Source organism: Euleptes europaea, chromosome 10 (assembly GCF_029931775.1).
Source record: "Euleptes europaea isolate rEulEur1 chromosome 10, rEulEur1.hap1, whole genome shotgun sequence".
NCBI lineage: Eukaryota > Metazoa > Chordata > Lepidosauria > Squamata > Sphaerodactylidae > Euleptes > Euleptes europaea.
The window spans coordinates 49158879-49180670 of record NC_079321.1 but is presented as its reverse complement, the minus strand read 5'-3'; the positions used below and the strand labels follow the sequence as shown (position 1 = coordinate 49180670).

At 42.0% G+C, this 21792-nt stretch overlaps 1 protein-coding gene across 1 annotated transcript in view; it reads right to left on the bottom strand.

Moving 5' to 3' along the window:
* Nucleotides 1-21792, bottom strand: part of MEI4 (meiotic double-stranded break formation protein 4) — a 114363-nt gene that overhangs the window by 20114 nt on the left and 72457 nt on the right. Inside the window, exon 5 of the mRNA XM_056856183.1 lies at nucleotides 13312-13443. Coding sequence (XP_056712161.1) covers nucleotides 13312-13443 — 132 coding nt within the window. The remainder of the gene's footprint in view (nucleotides 1-13311; nucleotides 13444-21792) is intronic.

Genomic DNA, 21792 nt, shown 5'->3' with positions numbered 1-21792 from the left:
AGCTGTTTACGCAGAGCAAAACTCTCAGAGAATAAACTTTGTGAGCGTGGAGAATCAAATTCTGAACAGAGTATTAAGATTCTAAGTTGAAATGACGGTAGTCCAAATCTGAGATATATGAAAAAAATAAGTAGATTGCAATCCCTTAGAGGTACAGCTGCCTATACAGCTCTATTCAACAGTGTAGCTCAAATTGAGAATCATTTTGCCAAGTGAAATATGCAAGCAATTACTTCTTTTACTTCAAAAGGACTGATGGAAACTCAAAGATTCCTCCCCCAATGTAATTTCAAACCTGAATTGATCTGGCTTGTGACAGGAAATAAAACCTCTTCCCTCTACTGCTTCTCCACTAATTGCTTCATTGCTGATATTGTAACTTTCAAAGACAAATATTTTCATACTTTTCATATTGAACTATCTCAAAGGTAAAACACAGGATGCACTGAGGGGGTCAAATGCATTAATGTAGTTTTGTGGATGGAAATATAGTTTTGGATGGAAAATGTAGTTTTGTGGATGGAAATATTTTACTTATTTCTGTAGCTCTAACTACATGATACAATAGTTTATGGATTAAAGTAAAATTCTCCTTGCCTTCCTTTGAAATCAGTTAAATGTTTCTCTCCTTTACTGGCTATTTTGGGGAAATTAGGCAACAGGTACCCTTCCTATCTTGCCCTGACCTAGCCATGATGATCCATGCAATGGTCACCTCCAGATTAGACTACAGTAACTCTTGAGACTGCTCTGGAAACTTCAACTGGTACTTATGGGGACCCCTACAACTGGTGCTCTGCCAGCTGCCCTGGCTCCAGATTGAGTACTGGTTCAAGTTCAAGGTTTTGGTACTGACTTTTAAAGCCCTAAATGGTCTGGGACCATCATACCTGAAAGACCGCCTCTCCTGATATACCCCCTAAAGAGTGTTATGCTCAGCATGGTACAAAAAGCATCCGGCTGTCCTCAACCAGAGCCAGGGTCTTTTAGGTTCTGGCCTTGGCCTGGAGGAACGCTCTATCAAGTGAGACCAGGGCCCTGCGGGACTTGAAGCAATTCCACAGAGCCTGTAAGACTAAGATATTCTGCCAGGCCTACGGTTGAGTAGTGATGGTTTCCATCTGCTGGCCTCCCTCCCTCCTTATTATGTTTCTATCGTATTTATTAGTCCCCATCTCTTCCCTTGCTGAGGGTATCTATTGTTTTTCCCTTTTTCCTTCCCTCTGAATAGGATGGCCAACCTCCAGGTACTAGCTGAAGATCTCCTGCTATTACAACTGATCTCCAGCCAATAGAGATCAGTTCACCTGAAGAAAATTGCTTTGGCAATTGGACTCTATGGCATTGCAGTCCCTCCCCTTCCCAAATCCTGCCCTCCTTAGGCTCCGCCCCAAAAACCTCCTGCTGGGGCTCAAGAGGGACCTGGCAACCCTACCTCTGAATGGGTTCCCACTATTGTTTATTGTGATATGGTTTTAGGGCGCTCTGGAAATTTTTAAAGAGATATTGTGTTTTTTTAATTGTAAATTGTATGGTGTTTTTTTTAAACTGTGCTGGAATGTTGTAAGCCACTTTGAGCCTGACTGAAAGTCGGAAAAAAGTGGCATGCAAGTTAAACAAATACATAAAATTGGTGCAATGCATATTGCTGAAACAGCAGCACTCTTCCAGTGCAATTAATTTCATGACCTGAAGTTTTAAATTAAGAAACAATCTGAAGAAAAATTCCACCCTGATTAGACTTTATTTGGCAAAGGCATAATGAAGTGGGGCTCAACAATTTTGGTCTTTTCAGTCATTGTCAGCTCCACCTTGTAAATAATGTCTCCAAAGTAAACAGAAATTCTCTTTCTGTAAACATAAAAACAGGACATAAAACAACCATCGGGGTACTCTTTTATCCCTGTCAATGTAAAACATTGGGGTTAAAAAGCCTCATGCTCGAATTCAGTTGTTTAAAAAACACCAAGGTACCATAGCATATTTAGGGCCAAGAGAAGGAATCCCTGAGCCTACCCTGGGGATGTGCTGCCATTCCGTAGCAGCGAGTCCTACTGGGGAACTCATATCAGAATTGCAGGGGCCCTATTATGGTTGGGATCACTGCAGCATGGGGGAGGAGGCTCCTGCCTCCCCCCCCCCAGTGCTGTTTTTCTGACCAGAAATGGTGCTGGGGGGCATATGGGCAAATTACCCCCCCCCCCCGAGCAATTTCAGGTTGGAAAAACACTGGTCACCAGCCAATTCTACACCTTGGTTTAGGGGTTAATATGCAACGTTTAACTAAAGTTGTGTGTTGCAATGAATGGAAATGAGCTATTTTCTTCACTGGGTCTTGCATGGGAGATGTCCTACTGAACACTGTCCAGTGTGAACATACAAAAACCAGTGAGTTAAGATTATTGTTTCATTTAATTGCTCTACACGTACTAGCATTCAGTACAAATATAAATCACACAGGAAAAGATTAAAAGGATAATGTATTCTAGAACTTGATTTTTTTCATCAGTATGACAGGTGCCATTGGCTATTCTATTTGATCAGTCCTTTTCCATTCTTTCTACACATTGCTTAATGTTTTCAGTTACCAGTGCTTGTTATTGCTCTTAAACTTATGAATATTTTTAGTATCAAAGCCCCAATTGAAACACACTTAATCTGAATGTTGTTAACCATTTTGTTTTAATTATGAATAGTAAATATTAATTAAGTATGAATACTAAATAGTATTTCCTTAATAAAGTATGATTGTTATAATAATATATATTATTTATTTTAAAGGAGAGGATTTTAGGATGATTTTTCTCATTTATCTTTAAATAAAATATTATATTCCAGATTTAAGACAAGGTCATCAATTGAAAATGGTAATATTTAGTATTTAAAAATGTACAAGTTAAAGTTCTATGTGAAAAAGCACACCAATTGCAACATTAGCAGGCATCCTGTAATGTAATTTAACATTTTAGAATTATTAATACATTGTGAAAGTAAAAGTCTTCAAAACAATTAGTCTTTTAAAGCTACAAAAACAACCGCTAGTACATTCAACAATAAAACTCACCTTGGAAAGTTAATTTAAATAACCTCCAAAAACATCTAACAAAGTTAACTAAATTGTGGTTTGGAAATAAGTGTAATTTATCTTTGCAATTTATTTGGAAGAAAGTGACAAAAATTAAGGGTTATTTTGGCACAACTGTCATGAAGGCTTAAGCACCCTGTCCCCACATGTTGTGGTCCCAGTCCAAATCAGGCCCATATACGCCTGGGAATTAAGATGCCAGCACAAAACTTGCAACACATGTCTGACCATGTGGACCCAGTGAGGAAGTTAGGAATCTGTGGCTGGATTTAATAGGAATCCTAAACTATTAACTTAGTCTGTCAACAGAAGACCTACTACATTCAAGGTGGACAGTGCAATTCCTTCCAAGGCATCATCTTTCTCAATAAGTATCACCTCCATCTTGTCAGAATTGAACTTAAACATATGTGTTTATGCGTTTTGTTGGACTGTTTTAAATATTTTCTATATATTTGTATTTTAAATACTGTTATAATTTTTGACACGTTTTAATGTTTGACACGTTTTAATGTTCCCAGCTTTGGGCCTTGAGTTGAGTCAAAAGGTAGCATAGAAATGTTTTAAATGAAAAAAGCAACAAGCTGTTCTCCTTCAGCCAATAATTCTCCTACACCACAGCTTCAAGGTCCTACCCTAATAAGTTCCTTTTATTAAAAAGTTGTATAGCTGATTGATCAGTAGATTGATGACCACCCACCCGAGAGTTTCAAACTATCTAACTTAATGCTCTTATACAAATACAAGTGGGGGACCCACAAGGACTTGGGGAGGTCATCTCATTTCCCCCTCCCTTACAACATCCTCTTTCCTTTTCCTGAAAGCCCCCTGAGCCTCTCACCTCTTACTCCTTCCTTCTTTCCTTTCCACTCAACAGCCAACCTACCTTTATTCCCCGCCCCCATCTTCAGCTTTCCTTCCTTCCCTGCCCCGGCAACCTCTCCCCCGGAAATGGCTCAGTTGCGCAGTGCCAGCTGTGCTGGGTCCATTTGCACTGGGGGGAACCTGCAAGGGTTGCCTTTTAAAATGAGCATATTGTTTAAAAATACTTCCTTGCATACACACAATTTACCTTTGGTCTCACAGTAAAGACCCTTTTGCTGTGGTGGCAGCTGCTGCTGAAGCAACTTTAAAAAACTGTATAAATCCGATCTCCAATGGCCAATCAGACACTCTGCTGGGCAAAAGCCCCACCTGGCCCTGTCCTCATTCTAAATCACTTGGGGGGGTACCAGGAATGGTGTTCACAGGCACCACGTTCGGGGACCCCCACTTTAGACAGGCAGTGCAATCCTAAGGAGGAGGAGAGTACGTGTGGCGGGCCCGGGGATGGCACAGCCACGCTGCCTCCTGAGCAGTTTGCTGGCCTGGTGCCTCAAGCCAAAAAGATAATTTCTTCAAAACCCTGTGAAACTGCTCCATTCTATGCCACCATTTTTGCTGGCATAGGTTGATGCTGGCAAAAATGGGCATTCCCAGGGTGAAAGGGCTTAGGGAGCTGACTAAAGTCAGCCCCACCCTGGGAACACCTCCTTTGGTACCAGCATGAACCCTTGCACTGGAGAAATGTCTGGAAACACCCAAGTGCCTGTGTAAGTTGCCCTGCAGTGGTGTAAGTGCCCATTTGGGCGGTGGCACTTATGCCGCCATAGGGGTCATGCCACCTTCAAACCCCTTTCGTCCCACCTTCAGGGTTGCACTGTTAAGAGTCTCTCAGTAGAACTGTATCAAAAGTGGCTGAGAGATCTTAAGTGGGAGGCATCCTGTTAACAGCTTTTGCTTGAAATATTGAAGACTTACTACTACTACAGTGAGATCCTCCACCAGAGCAACCCAATCCATATCTGTACAATAGCCAGGCCTGAAGATTGAAAAGTATCAAGGGAACATGAGACATCCAAAAAACCCTGGAGTTGCTCTGCCAACATACACCCAATTAGCTTCCCTACAAAGGGCAAATTTGAAACAAGCCTATAGTTGGCTAGAAGTCCTTTATCTCAATCAATCAAGTTTTATTTCGATACAATATCAGCTCTGAATAAAAATCAAAGTTAGGTTAAAATAATAAAATTAAATAATAAAAGTTGATGATTCTGGGAAGGATGATTTGAAGAAGAGGAGGAAAGATCTTCTATGGGGAAAGGTTTTCAATTAGCCATTTACGAATCCCACTAGACCGGAGGCAAAATTTGGCTACTTGAATGGTTATCTCCCAAGAGGAGTCTGCTAAGAGAAGGGAAACTTTAGCTTCTTCCGATCTCCCAGGAAAGGATGACAATATGGGGAGAATGTACTGCAATGTTATGTCATTGTAGAAGGGACATTGCAGCAGAACATGTTCTATTGTTTCCACTTTCTCTGTTTTGCATGGGCATAGTCGTTGATGAAAGGGAGTACGGAGATACCTGCCTTTCGGGACAGCTGAAGGTAAGGCATTGAAACGTGCAAGAGTAAAGACCCTTTGATATTTGGATATTTCCAGGAATCCAAGGTAGTCTGCACGGTGGAAAGGTTTGATGTATTGCAAGATGGTTGAATATTTATGAATCTGAGCCCTATCTGATTGAAGGGCATGGTCCAAGAGTCTCTGTTTGATTGTTTCCTTGGCTTTATGGTGTCCCAATGGCAATATGGCTTGAGAAGAGAGGCCGTGTTTCTGGAGCATCTTCTCTATTGCACTTTGCCAAGTTGAGCAGTAATTATCAGCTAGAATCAGAGGGGTTAGACCAATAGGGTTGAATATGAGTTTTAGCCAATAGTTAAGTGCTTGGATCCACATATTGGACTCCAAAGAGATCACTCCAGTTTCTAATCGGAGAAGGGCGTTCGGAACACATCTCGAAACTCATAAGTATTTTCCTCAGAAACTTTGATCGGATCGTTTCCAGTAGGCAAATATCTTTGTAAATGCAGAGCTGTGACCCGTATAGAAGCTGGGGAACGACCTTTCCTTGGAAGGCTTTAAGTGCTGCTGGAATGTAGGAGGCTCCTTTAGTGAAATGAAATTTTAGCATCGCAGAGGATGATTTATAGGCAGAGTCTGTTACATTAGTGCTCTCCAGAGTCCAGTTGACTGAAAGACCACACCAAGGTATTTGAAAGATTTGGTTTGTTCGATGTTGTGGCCTTCAATTTGCCATTTATGAGTTTGGTGTTTTTTAATGAAGACGAGGACTTTTTTTTTTTTTTTTTGGTAATTTGTTGAGAGTTTTTCTTCTTGACAGTATAAGGTGAAGGTGCGGAGGGCTCTTCTGAGGCCCACTTGTGAATAGGACAAGATGACTGAATCATCCACATACAATAGGGCAGGAATCATTCTATTAGCCAGCTTTGGTGGATGGTAGCTTGGGTTCCTTAATTGTTGCGCTAGGGTGTTAATGTATAAGTTAAAAAGTAAAGGGGCCAAGATACAGCCCTGCTTGACTCCTTTTCCAAGTTGGATCCTGTGTGAAAGATGGCCTTGAGAAATATATCTTACTTTTAGATAATTCCTTTCATGCAGCGTGCGGATGAGCAGGTATAGTCTTAGGTCTATTGAAGAGTTCTCAAATTTTGACCATAATCTGGACCTAGATATACTGTCATATGCTGCTTTAAAATCCACAAAGGCTGCGTATAGTGCTCCATTTGGTTTGGAGGTATATTTCTTTGCGAGGTGATGGGAGTACTGGTCTATAGTGGATCATCCAGCTCTGAAGCCTGCTTGTTCTTCCAGCAGTATGTTTTCTCTATCAATCCAGTCAAGAAGCTTCCAGTATAAAGTCCTTTATCTAAAGATTTTTTTCTTACATTGTGGACTGATAACAGTCTTCTTTAATGCTGCACTTTAACATTCTAACTTCTCTTCTGTTGGACAGCTTATATCAGTGCCAAAAGCCTACAGCGGCATATGTGATTTTCTGGCATGAGGTCAAGCCTAAATTTGACAGCCATCCTAAAAGTAAAAAATACACCCGTTTGCAAATTAAAGTCAATTCAACATGAAACACATCAACTATGCTTCCAGCTGCACTTAATTATGTCATAATTTCACATCAAACCATTTAAAACAACAGTGGAAAATACATTTAGGGAATGGATTATAAAAGATCTGCTTTACACAGCTCAAAATTGTTAGGAACCCTCTCTTCTAATGTAACTACACTGGACTCCTTTCACTTACAACAAATGGACTTGTTAAAGCACATTTTGCCCAGAGTTGAGAGGAAAATCATAAAAATGAATGCTGTCCAGAATGCTGGCAGAGACAAGGGCCAGGAGCAGGTAGCATAATCAGGAAAACACTCCAAGGTCAAGTAACCGGGTGTTCAAACCCCAATTCTAAGAAGAGGGGCAATCCAAATTCAAGGTCAGCTTAAGTTTCAAGGTCAGGGTAACAGAGGTCCAGGAATCCAAAGAATAACAGGGATACACCAGTGGCTCCAAGCAAACAAGTTGCTTCCATATAACGCTGAGCTCATTGCCTGCCTAAATAGACCTTATCTTAATGCAGACCAGCTGCTCATTAGGCGTTCAGGTATTCCTGGTTTCATCATTGCTTAGTGCTCTGTGCAAAGTCTGTAGCCTTGCACTTTTCCAATGGCTTTCTATCTTGGCCCTGATCTTCTGGCGTCTCTGCTCGTGTGGTCTTGGTGACCCTCCAGGCGAGGCCACCTGTGGCTGAACCCCAGACACAGCCGGTTCTCCTGAGCTGCCAGGCTGCAGACCCAGAGAGACTTCTTGTTCTTAACTCCTTTCACTGTCTTCTGGGACTGCTCCTCTGTTCTCACCCTGTTCTCACCTGTCTCCCTCTAGTTCCTCTTTATCTGAGGAAGTGTAGGCAGGCTGACCCATGACAACTGCATTGGCTCTTTTTTCTCATGCCAAATTGTTAGTTTCCTTTGTCTGATATAAGCAGCTGTCCATAATGACCACATAGTATAAATGGAGCGTTCTTTCTGTAACATGGTATCTGCAGCATATCCAACTATATGAACTTGAAGTAAAGATCATACTTCTCTGGATTAAACTTTTTTTTTTTTTTTTGAGAGAGAATGTGATTCAATCACACATACCCATGCATACATAACAGAGTCTACCCTTCAAAGTAGCCATTTTCTCCAGGGGAACTGATCACTGTTGCCTGGAGATGAGTTGTAATTCTCTAGATCCCACCTGGAGACTGGCAACCCTCAACAAGAAAATGATGTTCTGAAGTAATGCATGTATGAAATATGCCGTGCTTAATTATAAGTGACACATCTTGTCATTTTTATTCAGCTATCATTACGGGAACATTGAACTTTACCTAGTTGTTACAAAAAAAGTAAGGGCAATAATTAGGATCTAGAATTTCATATTTGGAATTTTATAGCTGACTACTCAATGCTAGTGTATATGTTACATTACCTTGGCCATGCTGACTTTTCATTCCTTCATCTCTTGTAATTTCTAGGGCTCATTACCGCAGACTTCCTCCCTATTGTACGCAAAATTTCTTTACAAAATGCACAACAAAACAATTGATGCCGGGAAGAATATTGTTCATTTGATAGGAACAAGTCACATGGAAACTGGCACTAGGCTAGAGTCCACAACCAGGTTGAGCCTGTGGACACTTCTGAAATTTTGAAAGAAGGTAATGGATATCAGGGCAGGGCTAATCATCAATCAGGAAACATAAAAGCAGGTGCCAGAGTGTTTAAAGGGATCATGTCAGGGATCTTTGCACATTATGGGTAATGTTTGTGGAAAGTTTCCATAAGCAAAGGGTTAGAGCAACCATAACGGAACAAATAGTCCTGCTCCAACACCGATAGCTTGAAAGAGAAGTTGCTAGTAGTGAGCTTTGAGTTCAAGTGCGTAGTCTGTGACAAGATGCTCACTGAGCCGTACTTTATCACACTGCTTTATGCAAATGTTTTTGTTTCCTGGATCACTTCACAGCGGCACTGTTGGATTTGTGCCTTGTGTGGTGTCTGATGAAGAGCTTTTCTTTTAACCCTGCTAAACCACTGGAAGAAACAAGGCTGCTTGGAGAAGACGTTGCTTTGATAGCATCATGTGGACAAAAGGAGATAATTCCACACACCATACCGTGTAGCTGGAGAAGATAATGTCCTGCCCACTGGAAGTTATGAGGGATGAATACATGAAACATGCATTGATTAATCCATAGCACCTACATTAAATAAAGGACATCTTGCTTTCCTAGTCTGTGGCAAGGGAGTAACGTTCTATATTGAACTATCAGCAGCAGACTACATAACCTGTAATTTGCTATTATTTGCTATGGTGGGGGAAAAACCCACATTCCAAACAAACATCCCACTGAACTTAGTCTTACGCTTTAGTTAACAAGAAGGTATTATTGAACAGAAGATTAAGGAGCTGGGGGTGAGCTCAGTGGGAGGTGGGGATTGAAGTACCCTGTCAGTTTCAGCTAAGTAGCTGGGGGGGGGGGGGAATTGAAAAGACACTTCTCTTCACTTCTCTACTACTGAAATGGTGTGAATGGTTTACCAGTCTGTATACAAGAAAGAAAGAAGGAGCTAGAAAAGATTCTGAAGTGTAAGGATGTGTCACTGGCAACCAAGATCAAGTTAATTCATGCCATCGTGTTCCCTATTACTATGTATTGGTGTGAAAGCTGGACAATGAAGAAAGCTGCTAGGAAGAAAGCAGATTCCTTTGAAATGTGAAATTTGGAGAAGAGTGTTACAGATACTGTGGACTGCCAAAAAACAAATCAGTGGGTTATAGCTCGGACGTTTTGGAGGACATTGATTCATAGGGTCGCCATGAGTCGGACACGACGTGACATCACTTAACACACACATACAAGGAAGATTACAGACAGTACCGCTTCACTTTACCCTCTGTATGTTGTCAGCAGATGGGATATCATGCTAGAAAGAGACCTGAAAGTGTACCCTATATAAGATAAAAATGCAATGGACATGTGGGAAAGCCTTAACACTCAGGAAAAAAGAGTTGCACTTAACTCTAACTGTTGTTCATCAAGGTCTTCTGTGCAGACACATGTTGGGACTGTGCCCACACGCAGGCCTGCCACCGACAGAACTCTCCAGCTTCTAAGCTTACGAGGGAGCACCCCCTCCCCTTCTGTCTGTGCTGGATGGCTTTCCCACCTAAGCTGTCACATGACTAGGGGAGGCGCGCCCCCTCTCCCTCAGATCCTGATTGCCGCCATAAGCTCAACCAAGTAGCATCAACCCCTTTTGAGAAACAGTAAGAGCTCATGGTGGGGCAGGAGGGAGGGTATGTGTGTCTGCACAGAAGAGCTTGATGAACAAGTTATAGGGAAGTGCAACTCTGTTTTCGTTTTCAGTGCAGCCCCACATTGGGATTTTAGCAAGCTGCTTACGAAGGTGGCGGGGTGATGCTCTTACTGGAACAAGGAATGGAGAATCATCTTCTCAACCTCTGCATCCTTTCTCGATTGCAGGTCCAAGATGTAGTGCTTCATGAACGTATGCTTGGTTTTGCAGTTCTCAAAACTGAATTTGTACCTGCAAAGATAATATGCCTCTTCTTCACAGTAAAAATATTATGATATACAGTGAGGGAAAAAAGTATTTGATCCCCTGCTAAATTTGCCTGTTTGCCCTCTGACGAAGAAATGACCAGTCCATAATTTTAATGGTAGGTCTATTGTAGCTGTGAGAGACAGAATAACAAAAGGAAAACCCCCAGAAACCCAGAAGACAAAAGTCAGAGATTGATGTGCATTATAATGAGTGAAATAAGTATTTGATCCCTTTGCAAAAGATGACTTAGTACTTGGTGGCAAAACCCTTGTTGGCAATTACAGAGGTCAGACGTTTTTTGTAGGTGGCCACCAGGTTTGCACACATCTCAGGAGGTATTTTGTCCCACTCCTCTTTGCAGATCCTCTCCAAGTCAGTAGCTACATCAGCCTCGAAATCTTACTGACTTGGAGACTGGCTAGGCCCTAATCTGTCTGGTTGATAGGGGATCAAATACTTATTTCACTCATTATAATGCACATCAATCTCTGACTTTTGTCTTCTGGGTTTCTGGGGTTTTTCCTGTTGTTATTCTGTCTCTCACAGCTACAATAAACCTACCATTAAAATTATGGACTGGTCATTTCTTCGTCAGAGGGCAAACGGGCAAATTTAGCAGGGGATCAAATACTTTTTCCCCTCATTGTAAACATACAGAGTTGAGAAAAAGACCTTAATTCCATTGTTCCTTTGCAAATCTATGTACACAGAATGAACCCCTAACCTCTTAAATGCTAAGCTTCAAGAAGTTCAATTAATAGAAGACTGTTAGGAGTGGACTAGATCTATAACAGCAGCAGGCCATAAAAGAGATCCAGTTTGGGATAATATCTTCTAAATGAAAAAAAATTGGCCAAAGTAATCAATAGAAACCTGTGGAACAGCATGTAATTGTGAATGGATTAATGGAGTTCATCGAACAAAAAAATTAAATAGTGCATGAATATACAACTACATAATTAAAAACTAATCCTTATTTCATGATGAATAACCTTTGTACTATAATGTATCTTAAATAGAAAACCATTTAAACTATCTTTAGATAGATTCCCCCCCTCAAATTTTTATTTTAAAAATGCAATTAAAATTTTAAAAATCTGATTTTTTATTGTTTTAAAAAAATTATTGATTTTTATCCATCTTGACTACAACATACTGTTTATAGTCATGAACAGAGAGAAATCTTCCAATCATAAAATCCATTCCATTGCTTCTTTTGTTGTTAGAGAAAGTATCTGAGTTTTCTGATTAAGTGTCATCCTCAATTTTACCGTTTATGAAAGCATAGCAAGCATCCACTTCTTGGCTCCACAGATGGTTTCTAATCCCTCTTTTTCCCCCTTTTTTTTGGGGGGGGGCTGGAATGCCATGAAGCCATGCTTTATATGAACAATGAATTTCTAAGAACCATTTTTCATCTTCCTATGCCAGCTGGTAAGCTACATTCTTTTGTAGTTTGTTTCCTGCAATTTGTAGAAGTCATCTGCAGCCAAACTAGCTTTTGGCCAACACAGTTTAAATGTGGGATGTGACTTGTACTGTATGTCAAATAAGAAACTCTTTTTGGTTTTAATAACAAAATTTGGTTTTAATTACCAAATTGTCAAACTGTGTTATAGGTTTTAATGATATTTATATATTTTGTGGTTTGTATTTTATTTGGAATATCACTGAAAACTTTACTTGGATGTAAGCCGCCCTGAGCCTGGCCTTGGTCGGGAAAGGGCGGGTTAAAAATCTAAATAAATAAATAAATATTTGCCAGGGTTGAGGCTGGGAGTGTGTGACTGGCCCAAGGTCACCCAGCAAGTTTCCATGGCAGAGTGGGGATTCGAACCCAGGTTTCCCGGCTCCTAGTCCAACGCTTTAACCACTGCTTTAATTCTGCATAGCATTGTAGTGTTAAATGTTTCCCCACCAGTTTCCTTTTTGTATGATCCGGCGTGTAACATCAAATTTTAATTTTCCCTTCAAAGAGATTCATACACAATACTTCATACAGCATTTAGGAAGCTGTGAGGCCACTTCATCTTGCAACAGCTTAAAGTAAAGTATTTAGAAAAGAACATTTGCTGCATGAATATTATTATGATTATAATCATGAAACTAAGTCACAAATACGTTGTCAGTAAATTACATACTAATATATACAAAAATGTAATCATAAAATATGCCTAGAAAAAGCTTGAGGACTACTAGAATAAACATTTTAAAAAAGAAAACTGAATAGTGAAAGTAATCCTCCTAAACTTTCAGTGTCATTCCCCCAAATTTACCACACTTAAATTAAACAGGCACAAAACAATAGGGTATTTTCTACATGTGTGACCATTTTAAAACAAGGTAAAATCTGCTACAAAAGATTTCGATATCTTGAATTCCATGTTCACAACTTTACCATCTTTTATAAACCCAACACAACACATGGTTCAGTTTGTCTCCTGTGCAGAGCCAGCCATGTTTTGTAACAAGGTAATCCCTTATGTGGGCAAGCAGGCACAGAAGAGGGAAGGATGCAAGCAGCAAGGGCTGTGGAACGTTTGAACATACTTTGAAATTACAAGTAAAAGTCAACATACACAGAAGGCTTTTTTAAAGTAATGTTATATCTTCAAAAATGATAGCTTTTCACCGTCAAGGTGAAATCCATAACATTTAAATCTTCATGACAGCATAAAATCTCATGCACAACACTACCTCATTGGTATGCTGCAACTCATGTGCAAATCGGCTGACTTCTCTGAAAAGCAAGGATATTGTGGAGTTCCTTAATGTGCTGCATTTACCCAGCAACACAAGGGCATGGGATATGGAGTCTTGCACCTGAAACTGAATAAAAATATTTGTAAGGTTCACCTTGTCAATGTTTAAACAGAATATAACCCCCCAAGTAAAAATGTACTGAAATATTTGGAACACCCCCTGTAGATGGGCAACTAGAGGTTGAACTAGAGAATCCAACAGCCATCTCTGGATATTTAAAACACAACAGGTTCAGATGTAATATAAACCATGGGTTGGTAAGATATGAACCGGCCTTGCATTGCATGCAAGTTACTTTCCCTTAGAGCATGAGTGTCAAACTCAATTGGTACGAGATCACTTGGTCGGGCCGGGCCATGCACTGCTACCCCAGATCGAGAGTGGGGGGTGGGAGCTCCCTTGGCTGGCTTATGGGCCAGATAAGAGCTCTCAAGGGGCCTGATCCGGCCCACGGGCCTTATGTTTGACACCCCTGCCTTAGAGTAAACCGTAGCATGCAATTCCATCCAACCTGACAAAATGATCTGCATTTGAAGGATCTGTTTAGACATTATGGCAACCCATTCTTTCAATTATTTAAAATATTTCTGTGTTGCTTTTCTACCAGACCCAAAGTGGTTTACAGAAATTTCCAATGCAAACCAAACTGAACAATATAATTTAAAGCAAGATCTCCAAGAAGACACGCACATCCGGAATATGTCTTTATTCATTGGGCTAGCTGTCACAGGCCCAAGGCCGTGTGCCAAGAACTAAGAGGCTTTCATCTCACAGCTAAGGGCTTGTGCCTCTGGACATGCTGACTATTATATCGGCAAGTTGATAGGAGGCAGAAACTCAGCTAGATATTATGCAGCTGGCAAGATGTTCCCCAAAATTCCCTCCCTCTGTGCTGAAAAAAAGAGAAATGAACTGAGCAGTCTTGTTTATTTAATACCGAACGACATCTGAACAAACCATGCCACAGCCATATAATAAAAATAACACTTATTGATTAACCTCCCATTCAAACCAGTGAAACATGTGACTCTTCTAATGAATCCTATGAATACCTCTCCAAGTTTAATATTTATGCAAGTATCCAAGAGAAATAAAGTCTAAACTATTTTACAGTAGGGAACATGAACACATGAAGCTATCTTATACTGAATCAGACCCATGGTCCATCAAAGTCAGTATTGTCTGCTCAGACCAGCAGCAGCTCTTCAGGGTCTCAGGCAGGGGTCTTTCACATTACCTACCCAGGGAGGTGTGCCTGGCCCCTCACTTGAAATCTGCAGGAGACAGCTGAAGACAGTTTTAGTTAGGACTGCATTCGTCTATTTTAATTTGTATTAATGGCCATCCTAATCAAGGTTTTAAACAGTCTTGTACGTGTTTTATAACTGTTGTTCTATTTATATTGTAAGCTGCCTTAAGTGTTTTAAATAAATGAATAAGTAAATAAATAAATAAAACTGGTTGTAGGGAGGCACAAGATCATGGGATAATTTTTTTTTTTAAATACAGCCTCCCATAACCACTGCAAGTTGATACAGGAAGTGACGGGTAGCTCTAAGAACCCCCAGAAAATCTACAGCTATGCTACCTTTGTCACTTCTGGTGAGTATCAACTTCTGGTGAGTACACAAGGCTGCTTTTTTACTCCCCCCCAAAAAAACTGCTCGGACCAGCGGCGGGCAACAGGATCTGGGGGCAGGGGATCACCCCTATCCACTGGGTCTTGGCAACCCTATCTCAGGATGGCTATACACTTCTCAGGCTAGAATAATGCATAGTTAACAGTTGAATATATCAGTTTGTGCCCAACAATAAAAAAAAACAATTTTAAGCTTTATAAATAATATTACTAGCAGTAGTATTTTAATAGCACCACCAGATTCTTGTGATCTCTACCACGTTTTACGCTTTCAAATATTTTTCAGACAATACCATAGTGGGATGAAGAAACTAACTCATGTGATGCGAAGAACAACAAGTTTAGCATATCTTGAGTAAATTCTGAACATTCAGATGGAAAACGTGAAGATCTAAACCTCTAACTACTACACTGATTCTTCTTACAGAGAATTCAGAAGCTATATCTATACTGATTGTTGCTTCTCATCACTTTCCAGTGTAGCTGTGCCAGAAGCTTACAAGGTTCTAACAGGTAGTGGGAAGATTCTGTACACCTTGCAGATGTCTGCTGTAATCGCTAAACTCTGCCTCTTAATTTTGAGAAACAAATCTATGGCTTTTTAATGAGAAAGAATCCCACCGTTTTAAAGTGCTGCAAATCAGCTGGAAGACGGACGGACCATAGTAATTTTACATTAATTAACTGCATCTTTTAAGGCCTACATTTCAGTTTCATTACACAAAATCCTTAGCATGTATCATTCCCCATGGTTTATTACCTTCTGATGTACAAATATGTGTCTGAAATCACACAGTAAGTGTTAAAAATGACACAAAAACAATAAAATCTGCTATTTTATGTGTCAAAATGTGACAATTATATAGTACTTCACTTTTGCCTTTCCTGTTCAGAGCTGCTTTGCCCTTCTATAGCCACAAAATGCCATCCACATTAGCTTCAGGTTCAAGCTATTTAGTATTGTGACTTAATACAGATCTCATTCAGTTAAGCTGACATTTGAATTGGGAGTTCATCATCTACTCAATGCCCTTTACATCACTCCTCTCTAGTTTGTGGGTCACAGAAATGGGACCTATTTGCCATGTCAGAAGGAGCCTGACCCTATTTTCTTCCTTCTGATGGTCAGGGAAGATGCAAGGCAAAGGGAATAAATAAATATTTTTGGGAACAGTGTATGAACGTAGCATTCATTTTGTAAAAAATATACAGCTGTAATACTGAATGTGTGTGTGTAAAGTGCCGTCAAGTCGCAGCCAACTTATGGCGACCCCTTTTGGTGTTTTCATGGCAAGAGAAGTGGTTTGCCAGTGCCTTCCTCTGCACAGCAACCCTGGTATTCCTTGGTGGCCTCCCATCCAAATACTAACCAGGGCTGACCCTACTTAGCTTCTGAGGTCTGACGAGATCAGGCTAGCCTGGGCCATCCAGCACTGATTAGCAAAATAGAATACATACTCAGATACTTATCTATAGGCAAAATGTTGAAAGAAATCCTAAAGCAAGCAGCACAAGGCTAGAGAATGGAACCTTGGTTTACCTGTGAGGGTTCCTTCTCTACTGAGGGAGGAGGACATCTTATCAGCGGGTTTTATCATCCTATGCTCAGGGAGGCAAGAGTTAAAATCTTCACATCCCTTACTCTGGGCTAGGAGCACTCCCTGCTTTCCAGTTTGACAACTTCCCAAGCAGGATAATTTCAGAAAACATCAAACTAGTAAACATAAGAAACACTGTGAACAGAAACTCAGAACCGGTTAGTAACACGGAACTATGAACACAAATAACTCGGGGAAATGGATCAATGATCTTTTTCCCCAACGACTTGCGGTAAGTCTTGCTTCAGCTCTTTCGGATCCCTCTGTTCGCCTCGTCATCCCTTGTCTTCACCCTGGGCGGGCAAGATGTCCTCCTCCCTCAGTAGAGAAGGAACCCTCACAGGTAAGCCAACGTTCCATTCTCCAACTGAGCTCGGAGGACATCTTATCAGCGGGATCTTCAAAAGCTGTACATCAATGGGTGGGTCAATAGTCTGTCACTACGTGTTGAAGGACCCTTCTGCCGAAGGCAGCATCCGACGAGGAGAAGGAATCTATCTTGTAGTGACGCGTAAAGGAGTACAACATTGAGGCGCCATGTGGGAAACCTGTGGAACACTGGTGTAAATATCGCTGATACCCCTTTTAGGAAGGGACAACAGAAAGAAATACAATAGGAATGGAAAAAAATATAGAAATAGGCACGCGCCGGCTGTAGAGCTGGGTGCTAAACCTGCTGCTGGACCAAGTGGCCACTTTGCATATTTCCTCGACTGACGCTTGCTTGTCAAACGCCGCTGAAGTAGCTGAACTGCAAACTGAGTGAGCGGTAATCCCAGCTGGCACAGAGATGTTGCTGTGTTGGTAGCTAAGCTGTATGCACTGTCGAATGCAACAACAAATATCTGTATTGGACATCTTACTGCCTGTGTTAGGTAGAGACACTGAAATGAACAAGGCATCTGAACGCCAAATGTCTGCAGTCCGGCGTAAGTATATACGTAGGGTCTGTCTCAGTTCTAAAGTGTGCCAACCTTTCTCCTTAGGGTGAGAGGGGCATGGGCAGAAAGATGGTAGGCTAATTTCCTGTTGAAGGTGGAATCTAGAATTCACCTTAGGAATAAAGGTTGGATCCGGGCTTAGAACTAGGGCTGTTGAATTAAAAAAAATTCGGTATAGTTCGGATTCAGCTGAATTCGGCCCGTTTAGATTCGGGATATGCCGAAGTCCGAACTCCCCCGCTTCGGGTCCGTGCAATTCGGCAGGAATTCAAAGTTTGGGAAAAAAATTCGGCCGAATAAAGCCATTAAAAACACAACCGCGCCTTTCCGCGGCTCTGGGGGGGCATTTTTGGGGGTAGAGGTCCCAAACTTTCAGCGGAGCTTCAAAGGACGCTTCTTGAAAGACCCCCCAAGTTTTGTAAAGATTGGGTCGGGGGGGCTGAGATATGGGCCCCGAAAGGGGTCCCCCACCCTTAATGTGCATGTCTGAGCAGAGCTTTCCGCCCACGCACAAAGCTCCCAGCCCTGACAAATAGCTGAGAAGTTTGCAAAGCATTGCAACACAACTGCAAAGCAACACAACTGCAAAGCAACACGACTGCAAAGCAACACAACCTTGTAAGCAACACCTTTGCAACTGTGCAAAGCAACACCTGACACCTGGGAGTTTGCAAACCATGGAAAGGGACAGAGGCAGCTAGCTATGCATAATGAGCAGGAGGGGTGGAATTTCCCCTTTTGCATGGGACTCCAAATGCATTCTTTAAGTCACCATTTGAAAACAAGTTTTGAGCAAGCATCCAAATAGACCTAACCGCTCTTATGAACTGAAACCCCCCCTCAAAACAGGGAGAGAGAGACTCGAGGGGGAACACACACCCCAGGCAGAACCGGCAAAAGCCCCCTTTGGCTTCCCCCCCCCACAGAAACTGCTCCCTCCCCACACACACACAGACTCTGCTTCCCCCCCCCCCACACACACAGGAGAAAAATTATAGATTAAAGCCCCCAAAGGGGTCTTACTGTGGCTGTCTTCTGTTCCATCAGGAGGGGCTGGGGAGGACTGGGTAATCCAAGACGATTCCATTTAGGCACGGGACGGTTTGCTCTGGAGATGCATACAGGATCGGCTGATCCATTCATCCCAATAGGGAAAAGGGGAAAGGGGAAAGCCCGTATCTCGGGACCCCCTGACCCAATGTTTACAAAACTTGGGTGGTCTCTTAACAAGGCTTGTCTGAAGCTCTGCTCAAAGTTTGGGATCTGCACCCCAAAAAATGCGCCCCCTGCAGCCACGGAAAGAGAAAAGGGGGGAGCCGATATTTCTGCCCCCACTGAACCCATCTTTACAAAACTTGGGTGGTATCTTAAGAAGGATTGTCTGAAGCTATGCTGAAAGTTGGGGGGCTGTAACTCCAAAAAGCGCCCCCTGCAGTCACGGAAATGGAAAAGGGGGGAGGGAAAAGGGGTGGAGCCCGTATCTCGGGACCCCCTGACCCAATGTTTACAAAACTTGGGTGGTCTCTTAAGAAGGCTTGTCTGACTCTCTGCTGAAAGTTTGGGGTCTGTACCCCAAAAAATACGCCCCCTGCAGCCACAGAAAGGAGCGAATGTGCACAAGCACCCCCCTACACACACACGAGGATTTCCCTCTCTCTCTCTCTCTCCCCGGCCGGGCCGCACATCAGCTGATTCCTCCAGTACTCAATCCTGACTGATTGGCCAGAAGAAGACCCAGCTTGGCCACCGATTGGCCGGGGAAGGAGAATGCTGCTTACTGACGGTTATGCTGCTTACTGACGCCCCGAATTGGCCGGATTTATTCGTGAACTCCTGAACTCGCTGAATTCGGCTCCCCGGTTGCCCGCCATTTTTGAGTTCAGTTCGTCCCGAACTAAAAACCACCGAATCAGGGGAAATTCGGCTATTTTTTAGTTCGGGCCGAACCGAATCAACAGCCCTACTTAGAACGACCTTGTCTGCGTGGAAAATGAACAACCCGTCTGGAAGAAAGGGTGCCCAATTCAGAGACTCTCCTGGCGGAGGTGACCGCCGTAAGAAAGAGCACTTTCATCCTGAGGAAGGATAGAGAAACCTCTCTTAAGGGTTCGAATGGGTGTTTTGTTAGTGCCTGGAGTACAACATTGAGGCACCATGTGGGAAACCTGTGGCACACTGGTGGAAATATTGCGGATACCCCTTTTAGGAAGGGACAATGGGAAGGAATAGAATAGGAATGGAAAAAATATAGAAATAGGCAAGTGCTGGCTGTAGAGCTGGCTGCTAAACCTGCTGCTCCCTATAAGGCAGGAGGAAAACTGGAAAGCAGGGGGCGCTCCTAGCCCAGAGTAAGGGAAGTGAAGATTTTAACTCCTGCCTCCCTGAGCGTAGGACGATAAAACCCGCTGATAAGATGTCCTCCGAGCTCAGTTGGAGAATGGAATTTGCTCCTCCCCGGTCCCATTGAAACTGCCTCCAAGTAAACATGGTTAGGATTAGGCTGCTAGAGTGATAATTAAGCAAAGAGAAAATACACCTGTGCTGTTACTGGGAAGTAAGGGAAAATGATCAGCACAAAGCTCCACGTAAATACAAGGTCAATGACTCTACGCTGATTTAGAACTGGTATGAACCTTGGTGAAGGACGTTTGAATCTAAATACTAGCCATTTGATTGTTGGCTGAAGAAGCTATTTTTTAGTGAAAACGCAAAGTTATATACTAGCCATTTGATTGTTGGCTGAAGAAGCTATTTTTAAGTGAAAACGCAAAGTTATATTCCAGAAAGGGTGTTTCCATTCATCTCCATCTGGGCTCCGGGTTTCCCGGACTCCCAGGGTTGATGCCGGGAATTCTCGCGTCTACACCTTGCTGCTTTTCCCGGCCACTGCATCACCTAGAAGCTGCGGGTGCGGCTTGCATGAATCCTCTTGGAACCTTCATTATTGGCTTGCCAGCAGCCGCGCACACCTTTTCCATTGCAGGCTCACCGCTCTGTAGGCTCTGGCCGTTTTTCTCCGCCCGGCTCCTGCAGCAGCTGTGCGCATGACTTTCATGAATCCTTTGGGACGTTTGATTATTGGTTTGGCCACAGCCGTGCGCATATTTTACAGGCTTGCCACTCTGTCGGTGTAGCATATTGCCGGATCCATCCGTACTTTTGTGAATTCACTTTGGGTTGGGCCATAGAGAGTTTCATTGTCCCATCCTACTGAAAGTAATGTCTTTATGTACCATTTTATTGGTTTTGGTTATATCAGTATTTTGTACAAGCATTTTTATAGATTAATACAGTGATTATTATCACGAGAAATAGATTTTGTAGAGTGATAATTAAAGCATGAGGCAGGATCTTTCTCCTAAGTATACTTTGGGAAGAGAGAATTACAACAGACACAGCAACATGTACAACAGCCCTAGGTATTGTAAGGAAGTAACGAAACAAGAAGCAGGCAGAGAACTATGGCTCCAGTCATTTTGCACTAACAGTGCAATCCTAAGGACACTTTCCTGGGACTAAGCCCCACTGAATAACATGGGACTTACTACTGAGTAGACTCGCTTAGGATTGTTCCCTAAATGTTGAATCTGCCCTGAACTATGCCCAGCCATCATGCACCTTCACGAGTTTAGGAGCTTCTGTTCTGTGGGCAAGTTTAGGATTATGTCAGCAACCCAGATAGCCATTCCTCCCCTAAAACCATCTATAAATCTTTTATTATCTTCAGCATTTAAATATAACTTGTTGTTTTCATCCATGTGTTAGAGACCACTGAAGCATAAAATCAAAGCCAGTCTTTATACGTTAAAGTTTTTCAAGTGATATTATTATAGATTCCACAAAGGCTACTGTTTAATAACATGCCAGGTAGCAGAAATAAAATGCTTTAATGGTCAGTTAGAGCAGAATTTTCACCAGCAAATCATCTGAGTAGTACTTATAAGTAACAGAAGAAAAAGGCCATTGATGTATGAGTGCAACAAGTGGGGGGGGGGGGGAAGAGAGAATATCAAAGCAATAGCCAAAGGATGAAATGAGGCATGACGAGAACTCTAGAGACCCTCTCAAAAAGACTGAGAATAGCCCCCAGTCAATGATTCATCACCTCTTTTTTTTATCACTGTTAACCTAGCAAAGAGTAATAGACCATTGGATACATTCTCCTATCCAGAATGTAATTCTACAAAGCCAATCAAGTCCGATTATGTTAAGAGATTTAAATTAACTTCATTGAGTA